Here is a 23641-nt window from a genome sequence, read left to right on the forward strand (position 1 = left end):
AGGAATTGGGCTAAGCATCAGCACATGTGAAAAAGACTTGGGTATACTAATAGATCATAGACTGAACATGAGTCAACAATGTGATGCAGCAGCCAAAAAGGCAAACACAATTCTGGGATGTATTAAGAGAAGCATAGAGTCTAGATCACGTGAGGTCATTATCCCCCTCTACTCTTCCTTAGAAAGAAGAAGTTACCAAGATGGTGAGCGGTCTGCAAATCATGTCCTATGAGGAATGGTTAAAGGATCTGGGAGTGTTTAGCTTGCAGAAGAGGAGGCTGAGAGGAGTCTTAATAGCTGTCTACAAATATCTGAAGGGCCGTCACAGTGCAGAGGGATCAGCCCTATTCTCATCTGCACAAGGAAAGACTAGAAGCAATGGGATGAAACTGAAAGGGAGGAGATTAGATATTAGATAGTCAGATCGCTTCCAACGTTATGATTTTATGATTCTAGCTGTATGTCATTGGCAAATTTGATCAGTTTCCCATCAATTCCATCTTCCAGATCAGTTATAACAATGTTGACCAACACTGAGCCCAGGACAGAGCCTTGTGGTCCCCCACTTGATACATTCTCCCACTTGGATGTCCAGCCATTTATGACCACTCTCTGAGTACGATCACTCAGCCAGTTGTGAATCCACCTAACAGTTGCCTCGTCAATCTTAGATTTGGTCATTTTTTCAATAAGTATGGTATGAGATACTTTGTCAAATGCTTTACTAAAACAGATACAAAATAGAAATTTCACAACATCCTTTTTAACCCCGTCACCATTTTCATCCTATAATTATCCTATAACATCTTGGACTTTTCTTTTGGCCTCCAAAATCCTTTTTTATTGTTTTTGGCTTCTCTTGCAAGTCCAGGTCATTATTAGCTTTAGCCCTCCATTTCTAATGACCGCATTATATTCTTCTTAAGATATTCCTCCCTCTTTCCATTTGATAAACATATTTTTTCCCTTTTAGCATGAGTGTAAATTCTGTGTTCATCCATCGTGGTTTCTTTGGGCATTGAGTGAACTATCATCCCCACAAGGTGGTGATCTACTCTTCTTTATCTCCCCTCTAACTGTTGCAGGGATCGGTTACACCCCTGAGCGCTGCTTTTCTGCTCTACTTCTATATGGTGTGATTCCTGAACCAGGAACGGTTGGGCCTTTACGACAAGACCGGTGGCTCTGCGGCCAGAATGTCTACAGGAACAGGGGGAGCAGATTGAGAAAAAAGCCAGTGACTGATTATCTTAAGACCTTCTGTTGTGAGGAGCACCGTCCTGCATTTCCATCACACCAGGTGAGTCCAGCTCATGTTATATTTTCCCCCCAACCTTTTTATTTTAAAACACTGCGATATCGCTGCGTTTTTTCTCAATGGGACTTTCTAATGTAAAAATCGCTTCGCACAAAAATCGCAAAAGCACAAGCACGTTTAAAAAAAACGCTAGTGGGTAAAAGCCCTTAGAGCACTTCCTTAGAGTTACTGCTGCCCAGCAATATGTCAAACTCTCACCTCCTTCTCTGAGCAGATCCTTCGTTGAGGGTCCGCAGCTCCACACCTCTTCTACAGCTCACTCTCTCGGTAAGACCGGATTTATAAAGGCAATAGCAAATTACATCCGAAATTGCAAATGAGTAACGGCTCGTTCATCAGCTGCCGCCATAGCTTCTAGATGGACATTACTGCCATCCACAGCATTTGTAGAGGCTCAGTGTATAGAGAACTACCAGGAGTACCGTGCAGTAACAATCACCATAATAATACTCCATACCGGGAAGACACAATAATAAGTGACCGGCGCCAGTCGGGAGTGAAGCTACTCACCAGCACTGGACGGTGTGAGAAGACGAGGCCTTAGATACCTGCAGGGGAGAATCAACCCCGTTATATCAGTATATGAGCAGCACAGCCGGATCCTCCAGGAGGAGAGACGCCACCGGGGAGGCCGATACCGAGGAAATAATGAGCCCATAAGTGCAGATTCATTAACTCTCAATGTGCCGTGTCCAATAATTGTTTAGCAAGAAAAATTGCCCAAAGGACAAAAAAGGAAATTAATTGCCTCAATGTGCGCAGATTAATAATAAAACAGATTTCACTGAATTGCAATTAAAACATCAAAAAAGCCCAGCTGCCCACGCTCCAAGAAGTATTTTATTTACTGGACATAATAGCAAGGCATACAGAATGAACATTCAATCGCAAGAAAGAAATATCAGCGCTATGCCGTTTCTGTCTTGTCTTCTGACTCCCCTACATTCTCAGCAGGAAAGAACAACGAAAACAAAAAGGAAGAGGAAAGATGGAAGAGAGGGAGGGGGAGACATGGGGTAAAGAAGGACGATCAGGGTAAAGGCTATAGTCTGTCCAGATTAATCAGGAGTCTGAAGTGCATACTCCATCCTGTCTTGGTTCAGTTAACACAAGGCAGTACATGCCAGTTCTCGGTGTAAGAGCACGGGTAACTAACCGGGTGTTCAACTCTGGGGAGGAACCGAACTGCAGCCACACCGCCGATATTGAATGAAACGTGGTGAATCGCATCTCATCCTTAGCACACAGCACCTCCATATACTTTAGGTTGTCTAGGGTCTCCAGCCACATCAATCTCAAGGGGGAAGTTGTTGACTTCCATTTCCTCATAATGATCTGCCTTATGGCTCATAGGAAAAATCGTAGCAAGAAGCCTTTTATGCAGGACAACGAACCTGGGATCATGGACAACAAGGCCATTTCAGGGGGAAGGTTGATCGCAATATTACAAACCACCAAAATTAACACTTGCACTTCCTGCCAAAGTGGCTGAATTAGCGTGCACGACCACCACAAGTGTAATAATGTGTCCCTCTCGGTGAGGCACCTCCAACATTGATCCAGATACTGGGGAAAGACTCCAGCCAACCCCAAGGGAGTTCTATACCATTGTGTCAGGATTTAGTAGTTAATAGAGATGAGCGAGCACCAAAATGCTCGGGTGCTCATTGCTCGAGGAGAACTTTTCGTAATGCTCGAGAGCTAGTTTCGAGTAACAAACCCCATTGAAGTCAATGGGCGACTCGAGCATTTTTGGATGGGACCGATGCTTCGCATAGGTCATGACTTGTGAAACACCAGAAAACATCAGAAAGTCATGGAAACACCACAGAAACGGATAGGGAAGGGCAGGGACAGGATGCATGGCTGCATCTGAGGCTCCCAGATCCCACTATTAAGCCAAAATGGGGGCAAGAGTCTGGCGTCACCCCCCTAACACTTTTTAATTCGGACAAACCCTCATTACCAAGGCACACCTTAGCTAAGCACCTGCAACCAAGGATAATCACTGCCTGCGAGTGACATCGCTGCCTCTTCTCCTGGGTTACATGCTTGCATTGCTGTCCAAACCCACCCCCCCCCCCCCCCACCCCCGCACGATCCTGCATCCACAGCGCACCCAAAAGTTTCCCTGCGCAGCGTTCAGCTGCCCTCATGCCACACGCTCGCTTCATAGCCACACCACCCTCATGTCTATTTATAAGCACGTACTGGATGAGGAGGAACTGGAGGCATACACTGCAGAGGGTTGGCAGGGGCAGGCAGCAACACTCTTTGAAAGTGTGGGCGATAGCCCACAATGCTGTTGAGAATTGATGATAGATTGACATACGATCATTCCAGTCCCGTGCCACATCCGTCACAAAATTGGCAGGTGCCGCAAACGTGGGCATAAAGGGGACTCAGGTGCCAGCACTTCTACACATCTCCACAATGCAGCAATACTCTGTGTGGGAAGCACGTGAGCGGGCCCAGGGTCAGGCTCGGTCCCAGCCCCCAACTTGTGTGACCTAAGGTGCCGCGAGTTACATAGCAATGGAAAATCCATGTGTCCCCACATAATTCATTCTGTGTAGGTGTTAGATAGCTCAACGTCGCAATGGAAAGTTTTTGAGTTCCTTGGGCTCGCCTATGCTGTCGGTGCACAAAGATGGTATTACAAAAGAAAAAATCAGAGCTCCCAAACATGGCAGAGTTTCACCCCGCCAAGGACCTTGGCCCACATTTCTACCCTAGTCAGTCAGTGTATTTGTGCCAGACAGGTAAAGCAATGCAATGGGAAGTCTTTGTGCACTCACAGTATAGGCGAGCCCAAGGAACTCAAGCATGATACTACACATGAGGAAATCAGAGTGCCCAAACATGGCAGAGTTTCACCCTGCTAAGGGCCTCGGCCTACTTTTCTGCCCTAGTCAGTCAGTGTGTTTGTGCCAGACAGGTAAAACACCGCTATGGGAAGTCTTTGTGCACTCACAGCATAGGCGAGCCAAAGGAACCCAAGGAAAGTATTACACATAAAGAAATTACAGTGCCCAAACATGGCAGACTTTCACTCCGCCGAGGACATAGGCCTCAGCACACACCCTTAGCAATCGTGGGCATAGAGTGGACTCCAATGCTTGTACAGCTGTGAATGTCTTATTAATGCAGTAACGCTCCTTTTGTTTGGCCCAAACCAGTGTCTCAGATAACTGCGGTAACACGAGAGAAAATACATGTTGCCCAGTGCAGATCCCCTGACCCCAAGCAGGAGGAGGAGGTGGCATTACAAGGCCAAGAAACCATGACCAGGACCCGCTATAGTCTGTGTGGGAAGTATGTGAGCGGGCCCTGGGTCAGGCTTGGTCCCAGCCTCCACCTTGTGTGACCCAAGGTGCCCTGAGTTACATAGCAATGGGAAATCCATGTGTCCCCACACAGATAGCTCAAACCCGCAAGGGGAAGTCTTTGAGTTCCGTGGGTTCGCCTATTCTGTCAGTGAACAAAGATGGTATTACACAGATAGAAATCAGAGTGCCCAAACATGAGAGAGTTTCACCCTGCCAAGGACCTTGGCCTCGGCCCACATTTCTACCCTAGTCAGTCAGTGTATTTGTGCCAGATAGGTAAAATACTGCGATGGGAAGTCTTTGTGCACCCATAGTATAGGCAGACCCCTGTAACATTTCTGTAGCAGAAATATAGACAGACCCCTGTAACATGCTGCCTGATCCCCGCCCCCCCCCCCTGCTACTTGGCCCTCGGAACTGCGTCTTCTGCCACTGGCGCTGTCAGATGGGAACTTTAGCATCACTTTTTCCACCAGGGCCCTGTGGTATTGCATCACTCTCGTACCCCTTTCCTCTTCGTAAATGAGAGTGGAAAGGTTCTCCTCTATACCGTGGGTCGAGAAGGTACCAGCACCGAGGTAGGACCCGCTATTCTGGGTGTGGGTAGGACGTGAGTGGTCCCAGGCTCTGACTCGCTCCCAGCCTCCACCAAATTCACCCAATGTGCCGTCAGGGAGATATAGTGGCCCTGCCCGCCCGTACTTGTCCACATGTCCGTGGTTAAGTGGACCTTCCCAGTAACCGCGTTGGTGAGGGCACGATTGATGTTGCGGGAGACGTGCTAGTGTAGGGCTGGGATGGCACACCGGGAAAAATAATGGTGACTGGGGACCGAGGAGCGTGAGACCGCTGCCACCATCATGTTTTTGAAAGCCTCTGTTTCCACAAGCCTGTACGGCAGCATCTCCAGGCTGATTAATTTCACAATGTGCATGTTTAAAGCTTGAGGTGCAGGTGGGTGGCGGCGTACTCACGCTTTCACTCCAGTGCTTGTGTTAGCGACAGCTGAACGCTGCGCTGAGAGACATTGCTGGATGGAGTGGAGGACGGTGGAGGTGAGGGTGTGGGTGCAGGCCGCGAGGCGCTCGTGCCTGTGTCCTGGGAGGGGGATTGGATCTGTGTGGCAGGTTGGGGCACAGGGGAAGAAGCAGTGGTGTGACCCGGAGGCAGTGAACGGCCTTCGTCCCACCTTGTGGGGTGCTTGGTCATCCTATGCCTGCGCATGCTGGTAGTGGTGAGGCTGGTAGTGGTGGCTCCCCAGCTGATCTTGGTGCGACACAGGTTGCACACCATTGTTTGTCGATCGTCCGTGCTCTCACTAAAAAACATCCACACCTTTGAACACCTAGGCCTCTGTGCGGTGGCTTGCCGCGAGGGGTTGCTTTGGGAAACAGTTGGGAGATTCTTCGCTCTGGCCCTGCCTCTACCCCTTGCCACCCCACTGCCTCTTCCAACCTGTCCTGCTGCTGCACTTGCCTTCCCCTCTGAAGCCCTGTCCTCAGTGGGCTTAGCAAACCAGGTGGGGCCAGTCATCTCATCGTCCAGCTGCTCTTCCTCTGAATCCTCTGTGCGCTCCTCCCTCGGACTTACTGCCCTTACTACTACCTCACTGACAGACAACTGTGTCCCATCATCCTCCTCACCCACTGAAAGCTCTTGAGACAGTGCCGGAAGTCCCCAGCCTCATCAACCGAACTCCGGGAACTTTCCAAAGGTTGGGCATCGGTCACAACAAACTCCTCAGGTGAGAGAGGAACCATTTTTTCTCACTCATGGCAGGGACCCGAGAACAGTTCCTGGGAGTCTGTCTGCTTAGAATATGTCATTTTCATGGAGTGAGGAGGCTGGGAGGAAGGAGGAGCAGCCAGAGGATTCAGAGTTGCAGTCCCTAGGCTGGGAGTAGTGGACTGCGTAGAAGACTGGGTGATCAATAGATTACTGGATGCGTTTTCTGCCATCCACGACAGGACCTGCTCACACTGCTCTGTTTGTAATAAAGGTCTACCACGTGGACCCATAAATTGTGATAAGAAGCTGGGGACCCCAGAAACTTGCCTCTCCCCTAATCCCGCAGCAGCCATCTGTGATTCACCCCGCCCAGGAAATCGGTCTGTGCCCACACCCTCACTTGGATGTCCACATCCTCGACCCTTACCCTAACTCCTCATCATGGTGGATTAAGAATAGATCAGGGCCCAAATAAATTACCCCACTGTACAGCGCTGACAACTGTGGCTAATTCACTGCACACAGAGACTTGTAGATAGCGGAGGCTCTATGCTGTGACTTGAGGAAATTAACCTGCTGTCTTGCGCTGATACCGAGGGGTAATTTACCGCTCGCAGAGACTTGTAGACAATAGAGGCTGTATGGAGTGGGAGAAGACTCTAAAGCCATTGGATAGTGCTGGTAACTGCGGCTATCTCAACCCCACCAAGGAAAGGGTATTGTGAGACGCTCTGCACAGCTTAAATAGTTTGGTGTTAAATTATCTCAGTATTATGCACTGCAGCCTGAGAACGCTATTACTTAATGGCTGGGAACAGACCTAGATGCGTAATACTAAAGTTGGTGCACTACTGCTCCTAGCCAGCCACAACTATAATGCACACGGTGAGATGTAGCCCTAAGAAGGACCGTTGGGGTTCTTGTACAGAGGATCAGGAGGACTGTAAAACTTTCCCTATATAGGCAGCTCGGTCCCTACACTCTGCCTTATGCACTGCACACACAGAAGAGTATAGCTGAAATGGTCTGCACAGCCCTATATACTTAAAAAAAAAAAATGGTGCACTACTGCTTCCAGCCAGCCACAACAGTAATGCAAACTATGAAGAGTAGCCCTAAGAAGGACCTTTGGGGTTCTTGAAGACAGGATCCTACTCTAACACTTTCCCTATAGCACCAGCAGCACTATCCCCAACGTCTGCCAGCAGGCGTCTGAGGCGAGCCGAGGGCAGGACCAGTTTAAGTACTCGGCGGTCACCTGATCGGCCCAGCCACTCACTGCTGTTGGCAGGCAGAGGGCTGGTACATCACAGCAGGAAGTGGTAATGCCTTCCCCACATGTTTATTGGCTAGAAAATGTCGCTAAACATGCGGGGGAGGAAATGGAATTGACTCGAGTACTGCGTGGTGTTCGTCTCGAGTAACGAGCATCTCGAGTACCCTAATGCTTAAACGAGCATCAAGCTCGGACCAGTGTGCTCGCTCATCTTTATTATAAAACAATAAGAAAACATATTTGGGGGGGCGTGGCTAGGCATGGAAGAGTGAGGCCGCACACTTCGGAGCTCCGCTGCCACCAACACGCAGAAAGACAGAAAAAGCAGGAAAAAGCACTTACCACATGATGACCAGAGTGGTAAAGAGAAAGGCAGACCAGCCGCCAGCCCACGAATCACCCTTAAGCCGGTACCTGCATGGGACAAGCGCTGCCGGAGCGGGAAGACGTCTGTCCAACATGGTGCCGGGCCAGCGCGAGACACCCGCGCTGAAGCCGGCAAGCGACACTGCAGCTTCACCCTCAGGCACCACGAGACAAAGAGACCAGCAAGCTGGCAAACCGCCAGCACAGAGGGAGAAGACCGCACAGCAGCGGGACGGAGCTCCGAGGGTCCCGCCGGCAGTCACCGCGAGTGCAGAGAGGTCCCCCTCAGGCATTGAGCAGGGGCTGAGAGAGAGGACTGCAATGAAGCCACCGGGAGACGAGGGGACAAGACAGCCATACCAGGTTGGAGGAAGACAATCACCTGCCGAACAGACCCAGGAGCAGCAGGCAGACAGGAGCGGGCAGCAGGTATGGGGTGCAGAAGCACCACCCGCAAGCGCCGGAGGAGCAGGGCAGCTCCTTAATAACGTGGAGCAGAGGCAGCATGAGGGGCCAAGGGAGCACAGGCAAAAAGGTACCACACCAACAGGCAGAACACAACAACCAGACCTGGCCAGTAAGGGGAACAGCGCAGAAGCCCCGAGGACACCCGCGGGACACACTGATGACCCCTCATGCTACATTACGGGGAATATACCCCATGAAACCCCCAACCAGGGACATAATCCTATTGAAAAGGGCAATAAAAGGAGCCCCGAGGCAGACTCTACCCCTCCCTGGAAAGATAACCAAAAAAAGAACGGGGTAATGCAGGGGGATAATCTGACCCATACTGCCCGACCTCCATCCTCCCAGAGAGATAACAACACTAACACCGAAGAGGACTACAACTCCCAACAATCTTATGAGGCAGTACCTCCCGGCAGTCACACAGCACCACCTGCAGACGACTTGCAAACATTACAGGCACTCTGGGTCATGATGCGCGCTCTACCCACCAAAACGGACTTAGAGATGCAGATACGACGTATAGAAGAGAAACACGAGAGGGCCATAGCGACAGTTAATCACTCAGTACAGGCCCTTACAGAAAGAGTGACGGCGCTAGAAGAGAACCCGGAGGTTTCCCACACGGACTTCCAACAGCTAGCAAGCATCATAGAAAAACTGCAAAAACAGCTCTCTGAATTGACCTTTCACCGAGACGACGTCGAAAACAGAGGCCGACGCAACAACCTAAAGTTGAGAGGCCTCCCAGAGGACATACCACCAGATGCACTTTACGAATGCGTTACAGTTGTCTTTAACAAGATACTACGCCGCCCAGAAGACAGGACAATAGAGCTAGACAGGGTCCACAGAATGCAAGGAGGGAGAACAAGGAACCCAAATCTGCCAAGGGATGTCATCTGCCGGGTGCATTTTTACAGACAAAAGGAGGAAATTCAACGCCTGGCGTGGGAAAGAGGCCCCGTCAACTTTAACGGATCCGAAATAACTATCCTGCCAGATGTCTCCAGATTGACCCTCAACAGTAGGCGACTGATAAGACCATTGCTGGACGCAGCACGCCTAGCGGACGTGACCTACAAGTGGGGCCACCCCTTCCACTTAATACTACGCAAACGAGGTCGCCTCCACACAGTTAGATCACCCACAGACCTGGAAGGGGCGTTCAGATTTTTAGAGGTCCCGGCGGTGCCCATTCCAGACTGGACTATACCCATGGACACTACACAGTTCAACCCAAGATCCACAGGAGCCCCAGGGAACTTCTCTGACCAGCAAGGCAGCAGAGACTGAAACCTATAACAAACCAAAGAACACGAGATTTGATATGCTCTGGTAGCGGTCACCGCACGAGAAGTGGCAGCTCTTCACTCAATCTCTCAGTCACCGTGTGGGCCAAAAGCTGCCTTGTTTTGTTTCTCTGCTTCTCCTCTTTTTTCCCACAGTATTACCACTATTGACAGTGGCAACATGGAAGCTCCGAATAAGAAAGTAATAGAAGAACTGATAGTCATATTGAGACGGAACCCGAAGTTGTTTCATAGTTACCCAACCCCCGAGTTAGTCAGCGGCCTTAATAGACTAAGTGCACTTCCACGTTACCCCCAGTAGGGCATCAGGGGACCTGGCACTATCCCCGGACTACGGGGAAACAGGCTCCCTGACTAAAGTATAGTTGCTGGCCTTTGAGCTAGCCTCAGTTTTGTTTGTCCCGGTCTAGTCCTCCTTGTGTATCGTGTGAGTGTCCCCTCCCCCCACTCCTACCCCTCTTTTTTTTTTTTTTTAATTCTTCTTTTCCTTTCGGAGCATCTTCTCCTTCTCTCCCCCACTTGCTAAGTAACGTACATTATTACAACAATGTCAGACCATGCTAATCTCTCTATAATTTCTATTAACGCGCAGGGTCTGAATGTGCTGGAGAAGAGGTCCTCCATCCTCCACCTCCTCTGGAAAAGAAGAGTGCAGGTGGCCTTCATCCAAGAGACCCACTTCCGCATGAACAAATGTCCCAGATTTTCAAACGACCGATTCCCAAACGCATACCACAGTACCAACGCGGAATCCAAATCTAAGGGGGTCTCCATCCTTATCGCCAACTCCGTCCCGTGGGAGCAGGGAGAAGTTCGCTGTGATGCAGGAGGTAGATATATTTTCCTCAAGGGGAAACTCGCTGGCACACTAATCACACTCGCTGCAGTCTATTCACCCAATTCCAACCGGGTATCCTTTTTAGAGGGAGTCCTGGAGGAACTGGAAGAATTCCAGGAGGGCACCTTGGTCTTAGGAGGAGACTTTAACGTCTCGCTAGATCCAGGAATAGACACATCAAAAGGTAGTGGTAACCTCCCCATGTCAGCATATCGCAGGATCAAAAATACACTCCACAAGTATCTGCTAGGAGAAGCGTGGAGAACCTTACACCCCACCACAAAGGATTACACATTCTACTCCCCACCACACAACACATATTCCAGAATTGATTTTTTCCTCCTTCAACACTCAGCCCTAACGAACTTAGTCTCGGCAACAATAGACACTATCACATTCTCCGACCACGCCATGATCACACTAGCATTAAAGTTACCCTCCCTACACAACTGAATCTGGCACTGGAGATTTAACGAATCGTTCCTCGACGATACGGTAAATTCAGACGAAATCCACGCAACACTAAGTGGATATTTCAAAAATAATGTCACCCCAGAGGTAGACCCTCTAACGGTGTGGGAAGCACACAAGTGCGTGATACGAGGTTTCTGCGTAGGCCTTGGCTCACGCATTAAGAAGGAACGTAGCGCACACCTCAGGGGGCTACTGGACCAGATCCAGGCATTAGAGTCCACCCACAAAGCGACACTAGACAACGAGAGGGCGACGGAGTAGCTCCGGCTCAGAGAGCAGGTGCGCTCTCATTGTATGGGAAAGGCAAAAGCGAGCCTGACGAAACGCAGGCGTCATTTTTTTGAATTTGGAGACAAACCGAGCCGCACGTTGGCCCAGGGCCCTCCGTACAGCTAGAGCCAAGACCTACGTACCACATATTAACAACCCCGAAGGCCACACACTACACCTCCCCCACCAAATTTCAAAAGCATTCAGGGATTACTACCAATCCCTATAAAATCTATCTCCACCACAACCTGAACAGGCCAGAGGACACAAGAAAGCCATGATCCACGAATACCTGCAACGATCAAACACATGTAGATTCCCCCAAGAAGCTATCGACTCGATGGAGGCCCCAATATCCCCGACAGAGCTAGCAGAAGCGCTGACAGATTCCCAGACAGGGAAAGCCCCAGGGCCAGATGGGCTAACCCTATCATACTATAAGAAATTTGCAGATACGCTTACGCCCCACTTTATTCAGGCCTTTAACTCCATAACATCCGGAAACAAAATACCCAGAGACACCTTAACAGCAGACATAGCAGTCATTCCTAAAGAAGGGAAGGACCCAACACAATGTCAGAGTTACCGCCCCATCTCTCTACTCAACGCAGACCTGAAACTGTTTTCTAAAATCTTGGCAAATAGGATCTCCCCCTACCTAAGTAACATAATCCATAAAGACCAAGTAGGCTTTGTCCCATCAAGAGAGGCGAGGGATAACACAACTAAAGCCATTAACTTGATACACTCGGCACATAGACTCTCCAAATCGATATGCCTACTGTCCACAGATGCAGACAAGGCATTCGACAGGGTGGAGTGGGACTTCTTGTTTGCGACCATTACCCATATGGGTATGGGCCCTAATATGTTACACTGGATTACAAGTCTATATTCCAGCCCATCTGCGTCCGTTAGAGTAAATGGCCAGCTCTCAAAACCATTCTCCACCTCAAACGGTACAAGGCAGGGGTGTCCTCTATCACCACTGATCTTTATACTTTGTCTAGAACCTCTGCTGTCACAAATACGTAACAACCCAGACATTAAAGGGATCACGGCGGGGAAAAAAGAATATAAGATTGCCGCATACGCGGACGATCTCCTATTCTTCATCTTCAACCCAAGGACCTCCTTGCCAAACTTAATGGCTGAAATTAACCATTACTCCAAAATATCAAACTTCAAAATAAACTATCACAAGTCGGCAGCCCTCAATATTTCTCTCCCGCAGCAACTAGTAGAGGAGCTGAAAGACTCTTTTTCATTCCCGTGGGAAAGGAATCACATTAAGTACCTGGGGATCAAACTAACGCCAAACATTGAGGACCTATACTCAGCCAACTTCCCAACACTTTTAAGCAAAATTTGACAAGACCTCAACTCTTGGACCAAGGGGACTTTCTCCTGGTTCGGCAGGGGAGCAATAATCAAAATGAACATCCTCCCCAGAGTACTATACCTGCTCCAGGCCCTCCCCATACAAGTACCAAAACAATTCTTCCAGCATCTACAATCACTAACGTCCACATTCATTTGGGCAGGAAAGACCTCGCGGATAGCAAAGAGCACGTTATCTCAAACAAAAAGGGAGGGCGGAATGGGACTACCAGATTTCGTAAAATACCACCAGGCAGCACACCTAGTACGCATTGTAGACTGGCACCGGCATGCAGACCTTAAACAGTGGATAACAACGGAGCAAGCAACAACCCTGATGCCGTTGGTAGCTCTCCCATGGATAGAGGGTCAAGCCCCCACAGAAGTAGCACGTCACCCCACAATTGGCCCCACGCTCTCGATCGCTGCCAAAGTACTAGCAAGGATAGACATATCCCCTAGGCCTTCCCCATTGTTCCCGGTCCTGGGCAACCCGAGGTTCCTTCCAGGTAACGAGAATAAAGAATTCCGTTCAAGGATTACGAAAGGCAGATTCCGGGTAGAACATTTTATACAAGACGGCCAGTGGCTCCCGCTAGAAACGCTTAGAGGAAATACCGACTCAACAAAACTCTCATTATGGCAGACATTACAGCTGAGACAATTTCTCTCCTCACTGCCCCACCCCACCACTTATGTTCGCCCAAAAACACAGTTCGAACTCATCTGTAGCGAGAAGGGACCCCTCAGACATACATTATCCAAAATGTATGATATACTAAACACACAACCTGAGGCCTCACCACCGGGGTACATGAACAAGTGAGAAGAAGAGCTGGGAACTACATTCACAGTTGAGGAAAGAGATAGAATTTTCAACATCACACATTCCGTTTCGATATCTAGCAAGATACAAGAATCCGGATATAAGGTCCTCACCAGGTGGTACAGGGTCCCATCCCACTTACACAAAATATTCCCGACAGTCGCCCCCACATGTTGGAGATGCGGGGCGGAGCAAGGGACTATGCTGCATATATTCTGGGATTGCCCGGTTTTGGCGAGCTTTTGGACAGAGGTGTGGCAGACAGCATCCAGATTTACTCATTACTCAATACCAAAATCCCCTGCTTTCTTCCTCCTGCATCACAGCAATATACCACTGGAGACATACAAAAAATCGGTAGTATGCTATCTGGTGAGTGCGGCAAGATCTTGCATTCCCCAACTATGGAGACAGACAACCCCACCAACAATGGCATTATGGCTTAACACAGTAAGATGGATTATGGAGATGGAGGACCTCACTGCGGCACTAAGGGGCACGCAAGAAAGGTTCAGGAAAATATGGTATCATTGGATAGTGTTCCAGGACTCAGAGGAATATCGTTCGATAATTAACCGACAAACGACATAAGCAACACCAGAATACAGAGCTACACTCTACGATATACTTGGTATTCTCTTTTTTCTTTCTCTCTCTTCCATTCTCTTCTCCTTTCTCCTCCCCTACGTATGTCCCCCTGGTTTATTCCCGTATGTGTCACGTTCGTTTAAATGGTTCTAGATTGTATAGAAAGAAAAGAAACGCAGATGACGAACAGAAGGACAACGAGTCTTGAATACTACAATAAGATAAGTCACACCTCGACTCGCAACAAAGAAAATGTAACTAATTCTTTAACCCCTTAATGACATGGCCTATTTTGGCGTTGAGGACCAAGCGATTTTTTGGTATTTTTCCATCTCCATTTTTCAAAAGCCATAACTTTTTTATTTTTCCGTGGACGCGGCCGTATAAGGGCTTGTTTTTTGCGTGGCGATCTGTAGTTTTTATCGGTGCCACTTTTGGGTACATAGACAATATCGTAAAATTTTTTATTTTTTTTTTAATGATAACAGGGAGAGAAAACGCATCAATTCTGCCATAGATTTTTTTTTTTTTTTACAGCGTTATTCATGCAGCATAAATGACACACTACATTTTTTCTGCGGGTCGGTACGGTAACAACGATACCAAAATTGTTATATTTTTTTTAGGTTTTTACACTTTTTTGCAATAAAACCCCCTTTTTTTGAAAATCTTTTTTTTTTCTCTATAGCTGCATTCAAAGTCATGTAACTTTTTTATTTTTCTATGTACGGAGCTCTATAAGGGCTTATTTTTTGCGAGACGAGCTGTAGTTTTTATTGGTACCATTTTGGGAAATGTACGGCTTTTTTGATCACTTTTATTGCATTTTTTATGAGGCAAAATGCTAAAAATTAGCATTTTGCCTCTGTTTTTTAGCGTTTTTTTTTACGCTTTTTGTCGTACAAAATAAAAAGCGTGTTCAACTTTTTGTACACGTCGTTACGGACGCGTCAATATCCAATATGTGGGGTTTTAGTTTTTTTTCCCTTTTTTTATGCTAATATTAGAAAAAGCATAAAAAGGGGGTTTTTTACATTTTTTTTTTTTACATTTTTCTTTTTTTTACACTTTTCTTTTCTTTTTTTTATACTATTTGAGTCCCTCTGAGGGACTTACATCACTGTGCCTATGATCGCTGTCATAAGGCATGGCAAAGCTACTGCTCTGCCATGCCTTATCGCTTGTACAGCGATTAAAGGCACAGGCAATACAGGACGCCAGTGTCTGGCGTCCTGTTGACATGGTGACAGGCCGGGCTCTCGCGATAACATCGCGAGTTCCGGCCGGAGACACACAGGGATCGCGATCCCTCTGTGAACTCTTTCCCTGCCGCGATCTACTTAGATCGCGGCAGGGAAGGGGTTAACAGCGGCGGGCGCATCTCCGATGTCCCCCCGCTGTTGGAGCGGGACGCCGGCTGTGACTGACAGCCGGCTCCCGCTGCGGGATAGCGCGGGATCTTATGTGATCCCGTGCTATCTCCAGGACGTACCAGGTACGTCATGTTGCGGGAAGTACCAGGCTGCCATGACGTACCAGGTACGTCCAGGAGCGGGAAGGGGTTAATATTGCAATGTTTAAGATGTTGGTATGTTGGTGCTTAACGAAAATACTAAGTTGACTGTAACTAATTGATAATCTGCTATAAATAAAGAATTTAAAAAAAAAAGAAAACATATTTGGTCTTACTGTGTCCATAAAAGCACAATCTATCAAAGTAACGCATATTTACCCAACATGGTAAACGTTGTTAGAACAAAAACTACATAAAGCCTAAATTGTGCTTTTTGTGGTCAATCTGTGTCCAAGAAAAGATGTAATAAAAAGCAATCAAAGAGTCATATGAACCCCAATATGCTACCAATAGAAGCTACAGGACGTCCCGTAAAGACAAGCCCACAGGCAACAATATCGAAGGAAATGTTAAAAAGTTATGGCGTTCAGAAGAAGTCACATTCACCCTGAACTAAAAACGCACCACGACCAGGACGAAGGCGAGGCTGTGTTCACACCGGGAGCCGACCGCAGACCAGAGTGGAGAAACATTAGAATCAAAAGAAGAAGGGATAACCTCACACTGACTTCTAGGAAGGAAGAGCTCTGCCTAAAAGTAAGGTAATCGCCTCAACAAAGGCGGCCCCACGAACCACGCCTCACCTAAAAGAAAGAAAACACAAACAGATAACTAAAGCACCACTTTGTATTAACCCCTTAGTGACTACCCATATGCGTTTTCACTCCCTGTGTGTCTGTGATTTATTCTACACGGCTGCAAAAACACACTGGTCATGTAGATTAAAGCCCCAGGGTCTGTGAGTGTGAGAGCTTTCTGCTATTCGCTACCGGAGCTGTCACCGGGGGCCACGGTGTGTGGTCCCCAGTCAGTATCCAATCAATAACAGCAATCACATATGAGTTTAAAAAAAGTTTTAAAAAGTTACCTAAGTGTTCTGCGATGTCCCCCAATGATCTGTTCCAACTAGGACCTGTCTCCCTGCTTCTGGCTACCAGAGGTACTACAATATGTGGAGAAAAAACAATGTGAGATTTACTTGGATATGCAAAAGCTTTGTGGAGTTATTCAATGTTAAAGTCACACATGTCAGATTTCCCCACTTTGGCCCGGTCAGTAGGGTGCAAGCAGAAATAAACTACAAGAACAATACTTAGCTTTAGCGGCAGAGCTCCAAAGAACTCAAACTTACTCCACCAGAGCTAAGACAATAAACAGCAACTCTGAGATCCAGGAGAAGACTTAAATAATGACCAATGTGATGTCATTGGACAACAGGGCTCCACAAATATCAGGGGAACCCCCACATGCAACTTCAGTGATAGGGGGACACTAAGCGAATACAGACAAATGACCAGAGGACACAGAAGCAAATGACAAACCCAGAAATGGTAACCCTAAACCTTTGGACTAACTAGAATAAGGCGGACAGTCCATTTATGTGACAAGGCCACTGCACCAAAAAAAAGATTTTTTTTTTCCAAATATATTTTATTTTTTAAAAGTAAAACAAAAAATGTCTACATACAGTTTGCATTGTTGTAGTCGTACTGACCCATAGAATAAAGTTATTGTACACATAAAAACAAGAACCCCCCCCCAAGTTAGCTGAATTGCATTTTTATTCTATTTCATTCCACTTAAAAAATTGTAAAAGTTTTTCGGTACATTAAATTAAATAGTACCAATGAAAAATACAACTCGGCTTCAAAAAAAAAAAACAACGAGCCCTCAGATAGCTAGAAAAAAAAGGTCGGACTTTTTAAAGTGGGAAAGAAAAAGCAAAAAAAGAGCCCCATAATTCCTATTTACATACCAAATTCCCCACTAGTACTAATGAGTAGCTCAGGACGAGGCAACTGAAATGTTGGGTTGACATGGTTTACCATTTACCCCAGAATAGGTTTATACAACAATATTAATGCTTCATCTGCAAAACATAGCCACCACCCGCTGCCTGATCTCTCTTGTCTTCACCCCATAGATGATTGGGTTCATCATAGGTGGGAAAAGGACATAGAAATTGGCAAAGAGGATGTGGAAGCGGGCAGAGATGTACTTATGGCCAACTCGATGGGTTATGAAAGAGAAGAAAGCCGGTATATAGAAGAGGATGATGACGGAGATATGAGACATACACGTGTTGAAGGCCTTGAAACGTGCTTCTGAGGACTGGAGCCTTAGGACTGCCCTGAAAATAACAACATATGAAACGATTATGAGGATCATATCAACACCAGAAGAACCAGCTGCTACGATGAGACAATACACCACATTGACCAGTATATCAGCAGTAGCAAGCCGGGCCATGGACATGTGTTCACAGTACGTGTGCTCGATCACATTGCTGCCCTCATACGGCAATCGTCTAAGAAGAAAGACAATTGGAATTATGACGCAAAAGCTTCTTAAAATAGCAAAAACAACCATCTTCCATATGAGGGATCCAGTGAGGGTGGTTGTGTAGGTTAAAGGGTGGCAAATGGCGCAGTATCGATCATAGGCCATGCTTACCAAGATGGCGGACTCTACCACAAAGTTGAAATGAATGGAGAATGTTTGGACAAGACAGCCATTGAAGGAGATTATGTGAGAGTTGAACCAGAAGATGCTGAGAGTCTTGGGCACGGTGGAAGAGCTAAGTAGGATGTCACAGGTGGCCAGCATCATCAGAAACAGGTACATGGGCTGCTGGAGGGTCTCGTTTGTTCCAATAACCAAAATCAAGATAGAATTTCCGATAAGGTCCATGATGTACATGATACAGAATGGGATGGAGATCAGAAGATGGGATCTCTCCAGACCAGGGATCCCCATGAGGAGGAAGTAGTCTGGGTGGAGAGAACTCGTATTCGACATTTCCAAGCACTGTCCCACTATCCACCTGTAATAAAGACGTGATCAGTCATACTGTATCTGGAAGAAAGCAGCCATGTTTTTCGAGTCCCATACAACCCCTTAAGGATGTGGCCCTTTTTTATTTTTTCATATTTGTTTTTACCTCCCCACTTTTAAAAAAACTGTAGTAACCTAGTATATTAGGCTGAAAGGAGACAATGTCCATCCAGTTCAGCCTGTTTCCGCTGCCTCCCCTAGTTGATCCAGAGGAAGGCAAAAAAAAAAAACAATAAGGCAGAAGCCAATTTAGCTCACTTTGCCATAATGGCAGTCAGAATAATCCCTGAAGCAGCGTTTGAGAGTTCCTACCTGACTCCAAGACTCGGATCAACAACCCCGTTGGTCACTTCATGTCTATATCCTGTAATATCACAGCACTCTAGAAAGACATCTAGTCCCTCTTATACTCCTCTCTGGATTCTGCCATCACCACGTCCTCAAGCAGAGAGTTCCACAGTCTCACTGCTCTTACCGTAAAGAACCCCCTTCTGTGTTGGTGATGAAACCTGCTTTCCTCTAGACGTAGCGGATGCCCTCTTGTTACCGTCACAGTCCTGGGTGTAAACAGATCATGGGAGAGATCCTTGTATCGTCCCCTCATGGATTTATACAGAGTTATTTGGTCACCTCTTAACAGTCTTTTTTCCGGGGTTAAATAATTCTAATTTTTATGCCTCTCTTGGTATTCCAGTCCCGTCATTCCATGTATTAGCTTAGTCGCCCTTCTTTGGACCCCATCAAGCGCTGCAACATCTTTCCTGAGCACCGGTGACCAGAACTGTACACAGTATTCCATATGGGGCCTGACTAGTGCCTTGTATAATGGAAGGATAATGTTCTCGTCCCTCGCCCCTATACCTCTGTTAATGCACCCCTAGACTTTATTAGCTTTTGCAGCAGCTGACTGGCATTGGTTACTCCAGTTTAGTCTACAGCCCACTAGTACCCCCAGGTCTTTTCCCTAGCAGTACCCCATTTAGTGTATATTGGTGACATCCGTTTCTCCTGCACATGTGCATTGCCTTACATTTATTCATGTAACCTTACAACTTCATTTGCCATTTTTCTGCCCAAGCCCCCGGCTTATCTCGGTTCGTTTGTAGCCGTACATTGTCCTCCGTTGCATTAATTATATTGTATAATTTTGTGTCTTCTGCAAATATTGATATTTTGCTGTGTAGCCCCTCTTTCAGGTCATTGATAAATATATTAAACAGAGTGGGGCCTAATACTGAACCCTGCGGCCCCCCACTAGTGACGGGGGGGGGGGGCAATCAGAGTATGAGCCATTTATTACCCCTCTCTGCTTTCTATCTCTGAGCCAGTTCCTTACCCAGACACACATGCAGACGCACTACACACTTGAGAAAAAACTCTTACTTATCCATCACTACAGCTTATTGAGGGCTTGCTGCTCTTTGCGGGACGAGTTGTATGGTTTTATTTAATGTTACATACAGTGAACTGAAAAACTTGAAGACTCTAGGTGAAGTGAAATAGCAAAAAACAAAGTTCCGCTATGTTTGGGGGTGGGGGGTCTTGGTATCTTACTTCTACGGTGCATATAATGAAGGAAAAATGACATAACTTTATTCTATGGGTCAGTACATATACTGCGATACCAAAGTTATATCGTTTTTTATGTGTTGTACTACTTTTAAAATATAAAATTTCCTTAAAAAATAATATTTTCTGCTGCCATCTTCTAACCACCATAACTATTTTATTTTTATTTTTTCGTAGTTTTGTGAAGGCTTGTGGGATGTCCTGTTGTTTCCATTGGTGCCATTTTAGAGTACATGGGACTTTTTGCTCACTTTTTATTACATTTTTTTGAAGATAGGGTGACCAAAAAAAGTGAAATTCTGGCATTGCTTATTTTTTTGTGATGACGTTCACCATGCGGGTTAAATAATGCATTGCTTTGACAGATCTAATTTTTATGGACACAGCAATCCCACATAATTGTGGGAAATGGCTGAGAGGTTCACCATATTGTCTGTATTTTCTGTATTTTTATCAGCTGTGAAGATGCTATATTGTGTCTAATCTAAACCTCTGGGGAAAGGAAACATCACCCCCCCCCCTCCACATCCATAAGAATTGAAGGAGCAGTATATTGTGTTCAAAGCCAGGTAAAACCAGGTTTGACTAGCAGAAGACTTCTCCAGGGATCGAGTTACAATTGCATGGCAAAAGGAATGTCTTTGTGTAAAAGGACAGAAAATGGCTGGAGAGAAACACAGGAAGTATCTCCTTCAGACAACAAGTCAAGAATGAATAGAGCATGCTCAAGGGAAGCTCCTCCCGGGTGAATGATCTCACAGCTACCTCACAAATAACTCCCTCTGAGAATGACCTATCAGCACACAAAATTATGTAACTGTATCCTAAATTACCTAACTTCCTGATTTGAAACCTTATTTAAACTTTTACCTGCCTAAATAAAGAAGAAGCTTTTTGGGACACATGATGTAAGACGTGGTCTTTTAAAAAGGTCTCCAGGCTTGTACATTATTCCTATCTAATATGGCACCCACAGTATATCGAATAGTGAAAATTGCACTAACATATGTTTTGGGGGGGGGGGGTTATTTAGGTTTTTTTTCTAGAAATATGGCAAAAAGTTTTTTTTAAACTTTTATTGCCTTTTTTTTAATAATTCATAAAACATTTTGAAACTGACTCTTACATCTTTTTCAGTCCCAGTAGGGGACATGAACTTGTAATCGTTGAATCGCTCCGCTCCTTTATTACAATAGAGAGGGAAGGAAGAAAAACCACTGAAGTAATGGCGCAGCCTTTTTGGACAGGCTTACAAATCCCCAGCAAAAGAATCCTCTACCAAAGGTTCCAGCGAGGAAACAGACCCGACCATAGACCTTCCCACCCACTCGGTTGGATCCCTTCTGGACGACTCCCTCATCACGGTGTATAACACACCAAACTGTACAACTGCGCATCCACATTCACATTTAGAACTGGTCAGAATCCCATCATTTCCCCAACTGGAAACCTCTCCATCTACAACCAACTCTTTCAACTACTCCAACTTGTTTTAGACCTCCCACCACTCCTAACACCTACACCATCATCAATATCGACCATGAACCCCAAGCCAGCACAACTTACCCAATTTTTTTTACCCCCGATTAGCCAAAATAGAAAACTCCAAACATCAAGAGCAGAACAAAAAGGGACAAAAGGAAACATTCCACTACCAAAAAGGAACAAGCAAAAAAAATAAGAATCTTTAATCTCTCCAACCACATCTTGTCTAGTGCTCCTGAACACAAGTCTCTCCTTCTGTCCAGATGACAGAATTAATGAATTTAACCTGTTTCTAGATATAAACAAATTCATTAGAAAACTCACTCTCAAAAGGCATTTCGCCATTCAATAAAACTTGGGTGCTAACAATTCCTCCAAAACTCCTATCAACAATCCTCAATCTCTCCCAGGGAGCTCTAGTAATTCCCACCCCCACATGGAACTAAAACCGAAATCCTCTTTTTACCCCATTCACCATAGAGGTAATTATATTGACACCTTTTACATGCCTGTAAACATGGAATTTAGGAATATCAATAAGATTCATCCATCACATCACAAACAGAACCTCAGTAGTGGATAACGGTCAGCTCTTAAATCCATCACAGAAAACGAAGATCTTATCATTTGAAGTGCCGATGAAGGACGTGGTATCATTCTCCAGCACTGCTCAACATACATTAAAGAAGCCATGATAATCCTGTTAGATACATGTTATTACAGCCCCCTACCAACCGACTCTACAATCAATATACAGGAGGGTATTACAGACCTCATACAGGATGCATACCACAACCAAATCTTAACCAGAAAGGAGAAGTCTTTCCTAATTATAGAAAAACCCCAACTACCCATTTTTTTATCACTTACCAAAAATACATAAGACCAAAAAAAAAACCTGGCAGGCCTATAATCTCTGGCATAGACTCAGTCACCAGCAACCTATCCCAATACATGGATATCTTGATACGGAAATATCTTATTAACCTTACCTTAAAGACACTCCCACATCGATCAACTTACTCAAAACTGTTCTGTGGCAAACAACATTTTGTTGGACCACACTTGATATAACAACCCTCTATTCGAACATACCACACGAGAAAGGTTTGAACGTCATGAATTCCATCCTACAACAAGATTCCACTATACCAGCCAAACAAAAGGAAACGATTCTGAATATTATAGAATTCATTTAAAAAGAATAACTATTTTTCTTTCAATTCCAAACTTATTTGCAGACAAAGGGTGCCGTGATGGGGACAAAATCCACAACAAGTTTTCTGAATATATCTGTGGATGTTTTTGAGGAAGAATTTATCAACTCAGAACATAAATGGTTCAAAAATATTCAATTTTACAAAAGATATATGGACGATCTACTTTTTATTTGGGAAGATACAGAGAAAGAATTCAATCAGTTCACCACGTACCTGAACATCAACTCCTTCAACCGATTTTTTTAAGGACTACTCCATATCCAGCAGCTATTAGAGGCTGAGTCTACTCCATAATCAGCAGCTATCAGAGCCGACTCTACTCTATACCCAGAAGCTATGAGAACCGAGTCTACTCTGTATCCAGTAGTTATCAGAACCGAGTCTACTCCATATCCAGCAGCTATCAAAGGCTGAGTCTACTCTATATTCTGCAGCTATAAGAGCCGAGTCTACTCCATATTCAGCAGCTTTCAGGAGCTGATTCGACTCCATATTCAGCAGCTATCAGTGCCAAGTCTACTCCATACCCAGCAGCTATTAGAGTCGAATCTACTCCCAACCCAGCAGCTATCAGTGCTGAGGCTACTCCATATCCAGCAGCTATCAAAACCGAGTCTACTCCATATCCAGCAGCTATCAGAGCCGAGTCTACTCCATATCCAGCAGCTATCAGAGCCGAGTCTACTCCATATCCAGCAGCTATCAGAGCTGACTCTACTTCATATTCAGAAGCTATTAGAACCCAGTCTATTCTATATTCAGCAGCTATCAAAGCCGAGTCTACT

The 23641-nt window shown here is 46.0% G+C and overlaps 1 protein-coding gene across 1 annotated transcript; it reads right to left on the reverse strand.

The window, feature by feature from the left end:
• Positions 1-17613: 17613 nt before the first annotated feature.
• On the reverse strand, positions 17614-18546 carry LOC136615373 (olfactory receptor 52D1-like). The gene has a single exon (XM_066594163.1). The coding sequence runs from the start codon at positions 18544-18546 to the stop codon at positions 17614-17616; it is 933 nt and encodes a 310-aa protein (XP_066450260.1).
• Positions 18547-23641: the final 5095 nt, after the last annotated feature.

Source organism: Eleutherodactylus coqui, chromosome 1, assembly GCF_035609145.1.
Source record: "Eleutherodactylus coqui strain aEleCoq1 chromosome 1, aEleCoq1.hap1, whole genome shotgun sequence".
Lineage (NCBI taxonomy): Eukaryota > Metazoa > Chordata > Amphibia > Anura > Eleutherodactylidae > Eleutherodactylus > Eleutherodactylus coqui.

Excerpts from the sequence above, each read along its gene's own strand:
- LOC136615373 (XM_066594163.1), bottom strand. The coding sequence starts at position 18,546 with ATGTCGAATACGAGTTCTCTCCACCCAGACTACTTCCTCCTCATGGGG.